The 8,284-nt window shown below is 35.9% G+C and overlaps 1 protein-coding gene across 1 annotated transcript; it reads left to right on the forward strand.

Annotated features, from left to right (window-relative positions):
- Positions 1–344: 344 nt before the first annotated feature.
- LOC146882415 (uncharacterized) lies at positions 345–1,640 on the forward strand. The gene has a single exon (XM_085667396.1). The coding sequence runs from the start codon at positions 345–347 to the stop codon at positions 1,638–1,640; it is 1,296 nt and encodes a 431-aa protein (XP_085523522.1).
- Positions 1,641–8,284: the final 6,644 nt, after the last annotated feature.

The raw sequence follows: 8,284 nt of genomic DNA on the forward strand, positions 1-8,284 counted from the left end.
ATTTTAGAAACCAAGTACGCCTAGGAGAAAGTGTGGTTGGAATCACAACCTATACAGATCCTAATGTATCGATTCCACCACATGTTTCGACTGTAGGTGTAGGTTTACAAGAAAAGACACTAGCTTAGGTGATTTCATCGACTGAAAATAACAAGGGAAAGTTATAGATATTGGAAGATGGACTATGGGCTATTGAAGGGAATAAAAGTTATGGATTCGGTGATGTTGTAGGCTTATCTTTGGTACCTGACGTGGTGATACCCCCTAAGTTCAAAGTGCTTGAGTTTGAGAAATATAGGGGGACTATGTGCCCAAAGAGCCATATAATAATGTACTGTCAAAAGATGGCTGGCCATACTCATGATGAGAAATTGTTTATCCACTTTTTCCAAGATAGCCTAGTTGGGGTAGCGCTGAATTGGTACATGCATCCTGAGCCAACCCACATTCATTCTTGGGTGGATCTAGCAGATGCTTTCATAACGCAATATAAATTTAATATGGATACAACACTAGACAGAATACAATTGCAAAATATGACAATGAAGAAAAATGAAACTTTCAAAGAGTATGCCCAGCGTTGGAGAGATATAGCTGCCCAGGTTGAGCCACCCCTATATGATAAGGAGATGGTTACAATGTTTGTGAATACGCTACAACCTCCGTTCTATGAGCATATGATTGGTAATTGGAATATATCTTCTAATTTTGCGGACATCATCATTATTGGTGAAAGGATTGAGACCGGGATAAAAAATGGTAAAATTGCATATGGCTCGCCCGCAACTGCAAATACCAAAAAACCAGGTTTCAATCAAAGTAAGAAAAAAGAAGTTGAAGTTCATGCCGCATCCGCATGGGATAACCGTACACTTGTTAATTACCAAATACAACCTATTTCAAACAATCAGTTGCAACCTCGGAAAGTGACTGCTAGTGATAGTGAGAACCCTGGTCAAAGTACCAATTCAAGAAGGGAGATGAAGTTTATTCATTTTACTCTCATTCCTATGACATACACAGAGTTGTTACCGATGCTTCTTTGTAAATCTTTTGTTGCAATTTGCCCAATGAAGCAACAACAACCTCCTTTTTCCAAGAGTTATGATCCAAATGCTACATGCGACTACTATGCAGGGGCAAAGGGGCATTCGACAGAAAGGTGTTTTCCTCTCAAATATAAGGTACAATCTTTAATTGATTCAGGGTGGTTGACATTCAAAGAAGATAAACCTAGTATTGAAAATAACCCTTTGTCGGGGCATGAGAAGACTTCAATAAATACTATTGAGGTAAGGGAGAAGAGGTTGGTAAGAAAAGTGAGTGAAATTCAGAGCTCTATGAAATTTATCCTTGAAGCACTATTGGAGAGGGGGCTAGTAAAAGGTGAATATGATTTGAGTAATGCATGTGCATTCCATCCGGGTGCCGAACATTCTATCAATGATTGTGTGGAGTTCAAGTTAGAGTTGAAAAATCTAGTTGATAAGCATTTCCTAGAAGTTTTTCATGGAAAGAAGGATGAGAAGGTATTGGCACAAACTGATGAACAGTCCAATTTAACCACGCCAGAACCTTTAGTGATTCATTTCACTAGACTTGCACCTTCTTTCATGGAACAAGGAAGGCAACCCATGTAAAATTGCCCTTCTCTTTTCCTTATGAAAGTGATAGAGTTGTTCCATGGAAGTATGGAGTACATGAACTTGGTGAGGGACAACAAGTTTAAAACACTTTTGTGCATGAAGGTCCATTTGTTGAAAATATATCAGGTCTTGGTGGGATAACAAGGAGTGGTCGTTTCTTTACACCACCAGATCTAAGGAAGGAAGGATGCCATAAAAGTAAAGTAAATGATGGAATTGAAAAAGTAAACGAGATATTAAGAGAAAAGACGATACAAGATGAGGAAGAATGCATAAAGGATAAACAAAAAGAAATATCAGATGAAGAGGCCTGTGAATTCTTGAAATTCATACAACAAAGCGAATACAAGGTGGTGGAGCAGTTGAATCGTATGCCAGCTCGTATTTCGCTTCTGGAATTGCTCATGCATTCGACAGCTCACTGGAAGTTGCTAATGAAAATACTGAGTGGGGCTCATTTCAAGCAAAATATTTCGTTGGATAAATTCGAAGGAATTGTTAATAATATTACCATAATGATTTCCTTACTTTTTCGGATGATGAGATACCCGTTGAAGGAAGAGGACACAATAAGGCTCTTCATATATTTGTTAAATGTCTCGACCATGTTATAGCTCGTGTGTTGATTGATAATGGTTCTTCCTTAATTGTGATGCCTAAGGTGACACTAGAGAAGTTATCACGTGCTAAATTCCCTATGAAGCCAAGTACTATGATTGTGAGAGCTTTTGACGGTAACAAAAGAGAAGTGATGGGAGAAGTAGAGTTGCCAGTTCAAGTTGGTCTGTGGTGTATTTCAAATAACTTTTCAAGTAATGAACATCTTACCGGCATACAATTGTTTACTTGGTAGACCTTCGATTCATTCTGTAGGGGTGTTGCCTTCCACTTTGCATCAAAAGTTGAAGTATGTAATGGGGGATAAGATGGTAACAGTTTTAGGAGAGGAAAATTTTTTGGTGAGTGGTCCTTCATCTGCTCAATATATTGAAACAATAGAGGAAACTCTTGAGATGGCTTTTCAAGCTCTGGAAATTGTGGGGAATACATATGTTGAACCATTTCAGTTAAAGCCATATTTGTCATGTGCCTCTCTGATGATGGAAAGGGTTATGTTGAGAGAAGGTTATGAATATGGAAAATGCCTAGGCAAAGTCGGACAGGGACTAATATTTCCACTGAAAATTATTGAGAACAGGAATAGATACGACCTGGGGTACAAGCCTACTAAGGAGGACAAAAGAAGAGTAATGGAGGAAAAGAGAGAACGAAGCTTAGCTCGCTTGTAGGGTCGGGAGCCGAGAGTAGGAAAAATCTCTATCTGTGACTTAAAGAAGAGCTTTCGTAGTGCTGGATGGATCAATGCTAGTCAAGTGGCAGCCATTGAAGGTGAATCTAGGGAAGGAAGTTCCAGTTTGGTGCAGCTCTATCCTCTTGACATGCAGATCGATAATTCGAAAACCATGAATTTACCCGTGGTGTTTAAGTTCAATCAAATGTAATGCTTGTTTTTCTTTTTTGTTTTTCCCCAAAACATTCTAGGATGTCTTTATGGACTGGTTCTATCTTTTCGTTTTCAGTTTAATGTGATGTTCAGTTATGTTTGCTTTCACTACATACTTTGTTTGTCTATTTATTTTCTTTTATAAATCTAAATAATGCAGATATGACAATGAATGTTTTGAAAATAATGATGTCAATATTCCTAATTTTGAGCACCTTATCGATAATATGGATGATGATCATGAAGACGATTGGGAACCTTCTTTTGAGTTATTAAGGTTAGTGAAACAAGAAGATCGAGAAATAAAACCCTATCAAGAAATCATTGAAATATTTAATCAAGGGGATAAAGATGAGAGAAAAGAGGTTAAAATTGGTAACAACACGAGTAAGGAGGTACGAGGAAAAATATGTCATTTGTTGAAAGAGTTCAGAGATGTGTTTGCTTGGTCATACTAGGATATGCCTGGGTTGGATACTGATATAGTGCAACATAAACTTCCACTTAAAGAAGAATGTCCCCCAGTTAAACAAAATTTAAGACGAATGAAACCTGAAATGTCACTAAAGATTAAAGAAGAAGTGAAGAAGCAATTCGATGCAGGGTTTTTGGCGGTAGCAAAATATCCTCAATGGGTGGTTAATATTGTCCCTGTGCCAAAAAAGGATGGTAAAGTTCGAATTTGTGTTAATTATAGGGATTTGAATCGAGCTAGCCTTAAGGATAATTTCCCACTGCCACATATTGACATCTTGGTGGATAACACTGCTAGATTTTCATTGTTCTCTTTCATGGATGGATTCTCCGGGTATAATCAGATTAAGATAGCACCGGAACAAATGGAGAAAACAACATTTATTACGCTTTGGGGAACATTTTGTTACAAAGTAATGGCATTTGGAGTTAAAAATGCTGGGGCAACTTATCAAAGAGCGATGGTGACTCTTTTTCATGATATGATGCATAGAGAAATCGAGGTTTATGTGGATGATATGGAGGTGTATGGTGACTCGGCATTGGTGGTTCATTAGTTAAAAGGGGAATGGGAGACTAGAGACCAAAATTTAATCCCTTATCAATTATACATTAAAGGATTGATGAAGCATTTCGATTCCATTGAGTTCCATCACATTCCACGAGAGGATTAGCAATTAGTTGATACTTTGGCCACCTTGTCGTCAATGTTTGAAATTAGTCAAGATAAGGAAATGTCGATGATCAAAATGAGGAGTTATGAACAACCAACATACTGTTATTTAGTAGAAGAAGAATCAGATGGTAAGCCTTGGTATTTTGATATAAAGCACTATCTTAAGATCCGAGAATATCCTGAAACAACTTCTGAGAATGATAAAAGAACCTTGAGAAGGTTAGCTTCAAGTTTTATTCTAAATGGGGATGTCTTGTATAAAATAAATCATGACATAGTACTCCTCATATGTGTCGATGCAAGAGAAGCAAGGTTGATATTGAAAGAAATTCATGAAGGGGCTTTTGGTACACATATGAATGGGCACTCTATGGCTAAAAGATTTTGAGAGCTGGTTATTTTTGGTTGACTATGGAGAATGACTGTTACATGCATGTGAAAAAATTTGAAAAATGTCATACCTATGCAGATAACATTAATATAGCTCCTACAACCTTAAATGTTCTATCTGCACCATGGCCATTTGCGATGTGGGGAATAGATGTTATTGGAGCCATAAAACCGAAGGCGTCAAATGGACATCGTTTCATTCTGGTTGCAATTGACTATTTCACCAAATGGGTGGAAGGAACTTCTTACACCAATGTGACCAGAAAAGTGGTAGTAAAGTTTACAAAAAAGGAGTTGATACATCGATATGGGCTGCCTAATAAAATTATCACTGATAATGCAACTAATCTGAATAATCAAATGATGAAAGAGCTATGTGAAAAATTCAAAATCCAACATCACAATTTGTCTCCTTATCGCCCGAAAATGAATAGGGTCGTTAAAGCTGCTAATAAGAATATAAAGAAGATTTTGCAGAAAATGGTGATTACATATAAAGATTGGCATGAAATGCTTCCCTTTGCCCCACACGGATATCGTACATCAGTACGGACCTCAACTGATGCAACACCTTTCTCTTTGGTATATGGGATGGAAGCGGTCCTTCCTTTTGAAGTAGAAATCCCATCTCTGAGGGTGTTAATGGAAACTTAGTTAGAAGAAGCAGAATGGGTACAAACTAGATTTGAACAACTTAACTTAATTGAAGAAAAAAGGTTAACAACTTGTCATGGACAATTGTATCAGAGAAGGATGAAAAAGGCATTTGATAAAAAAGGTTCGTCCCATAGAGTTTCATGAAGGTGATCTAGTCTTGAAAAAGATTTTGCCTATACAAAAAGACCACAGAGGGAAATGGACTCCAAATTATGAAGGCCTATATGTAGTGAAGAAGGCATTTTCAGGTGGTGAACTAGTTTTCACAAGAATGGATGGGGAAGAGTTACCTCTACCTTGAAACTCAGATGCAGTAAAGAAGTTATATGCTTAATGATCTGATAATGATTGGGATATAATGACATTGTTCTTATGGTTCATTGTATTATGCTTTATTGAAGTCAAGTCTGGATTTTTATTTCTTTGTAATTTTGTTTTACGTTCTTTTGTAAGTGTCTTTTGGCATCACACTTAGCTTTTTGAAATAAAACCATGGGTTTAAATCACGAAGTACAACTCATTCAGTATAGCCCAAAGTGGTTCTTGAAGGGTGTCATGGAAGTTAGCAAAATAAATAAAGAAGATCACAAGTCGAAATTGTTTGACTATGCAATTGCAAATATAGTGCATCGCTAGAAGATGCGAAAGAAAGTGAAGAGAATTAATCAGAGTGAGGAGATATGGTTCGTCTATGTTTTGTGGCATTGAGGGTAGCAGATTAAATACTTCCTATTTTGAAGCATTTTACACTCATGTTGTTTGAATCCTCCAATTCATGAAGATTTCCATAAGATATAGGATTTGCCAAAAGAAAAGAGAATATAAATAATATGTTGGGGCACATTTTTGATAGCCATGTTTGACTAAAAAGGTTCTTCTGAGTTAAAAAAAAGTAAAAGAGAGAGAGAAGAAAAAGAGAGTTATACAAGTAAATAAAAATAAACAGTGATATGTGTCTGATGCCATTTTTTGTCACTAAGCTCTCTGAAGAGAATGGGGCAGTCAAGTTTTAAAATGATGTGTGGCCATCTTTTTCTTATCCAAAAAATGATTTAAAAATATATTTTCATTGTACCCTCTTTGAGGAAAAAAATAATAATTTGTTTCCTAAAATACCCCTGAATAAGGATCATCAATATGTCAAGAATTGCAAGGCTATTATAGGGACTCAATTAAGTGAAAAAAGCATTTCAATAGAAAAAGCCAAAAAATTGGAAATATAAAGAAAGTCATAAAGTAATAAATCTGAATGGCGGGAAAAAAAAGAATTTGAGAAAATAATTGAGAATGAAGAGAACTTTAAAAGTTCTAGACCCTAGAGGATAGCCGAGGTGATAATCTTGCACAACGATCTTTGTTACAAATGTAAAAGCCAGTAATAATTTATTCGGGCCTCTAATATCTATTTCTTTCAACACCCTTAAGCCTGAGCCACGTTACAAGCTAATAAAAGTCCACACTGATTGAAAAATGTCTATAAGATTTTGCTCATGGGAGTAACTTAGAAACAAAAATTTGGTTGTTGACACATATTGAAGAAAAAAACAAAAATTCAGTCAGTCGTTAAATTTAGTCAATAGTTTTAAAGTGAGGCAATCCTTTTCGATACAAGTTCTTTCATTGAAACACGTTGTTGAATCAATTGTGTAACATTTATCCATGGGTTCAAGCATACATGAGATGTATTGTGCATCAAGAAAGAGAATGTAAGGCATACGGTGCTCTCATTCCACGCAAAGATTTGCCTAATTCCTCGTGATTCTGATATAGAGTGTGAGGTGATAATGAGAAAAACAAATTATGAACATGCATTGAATTTGATGACTGCAAAAGCAAATGATTATAGAGACATGTATCTTCTTAAAGAAAGAGAGAGAGAGAGAGAAAAAAAGAGAAAAAATGATGAGGAATGAATGAAAAATGAAAAATGAAATGAAAAATGATAATGAAGAATGAGTGATTAAGGATATCATATTTTCAAATTACTTTCTTATATATATCAAGACCCTCTTCGATGGAATGGTCATTGATTTTCATATGCTTTCATATCGAGGCCCTCTACAAAAGCAATGGTCATCGATATTTCATATTGAGGCCCTCTACAAAGGCAATGGTCATTGATCTTTCATATCGAGGCCCTCTACAAAAGCAATGGTCATCGATCTTTCATATCGAGGCCCCTTGCAAAAGCAATGGTCATCGATCTTTCACATTGAGGTCCTCTGCAAAAGCAATGATCATTGATCTTTCATATTGAGGCCCTCTGCAAAAGCAATGGTCATCGATCTTTCATATCGAGGCCCTCTGCAAAGCAATGGTCATTGATCTTTCATATCAAGGCCCTCTTCGATGGAAAGGTCATTGATTTTCATATGCTTTCATATTGAGGCCCTCTTTGATGGAATGGTTATTAATTTTCTTAATATTTGCATTGATGTGATTTCTTTTTAGAGCCCGGATGAAATTAGTGTTTCTGTCTTTTCTTATATTTTACTTTGATGATATGAAAATGACTAATTTTTCGTATCATCTAGTAAGATCTAAGAAAAGAGGGGCAACTGTCAACACCCAATTTCGTTCGGGCAAATAACATTGTTTTAAAAATAAATAAATAATAAATATAATAATAATAATAATAATAATAATAAAATGAAATGAAATGAAATAAATAAAATAATAAAGTAAAATAAAATTATATATATATATATATATATATATATATATTGTTCTTGCAGAGAACAAATAAGATCGATTAGGCACAAGTGTCACCTTATCCACATAGTCCGCTATCTCCTCGGTTGGCCTCTTGCCATTTGGCATATATCAGCTTGGACTCGGGAGGGGTTACCTGCAGAAGGGACTCTGAAGCTTAAGTCAGCGAAAGCTCTCAAAAAGTCAAATTAGGTGATTAATGAAGTAATGAATGCGTACCCTTAA

The sequence above is a fragment of the Vigna unguiculata genome, chromosome 10 (genome assembly GCF_037176805.1).
Source record: "Vigna unguiculata cultivar grain cowpea cultivar isolate G323 ecotype 2 chromosome 10, ASM3717680v1, whole genome shotgun sequence".
Taxonomy (NCBI): Eukaryota; Viridiplantae; Streptophyta; class Magnoliopsida; order Fabales; family Fabaceae; genus Vigna; species Vigna unguiculata.

Bases quoted from the DNA above. Each gene is read 5' to 3' on its own strand.
- LOC146882415 (XM_085667396.1), top strand. From the start codon at position 345: ATGGCTGGCCATACTCATGATGAGAAATTGTTTATCCACTTTTTCCAA.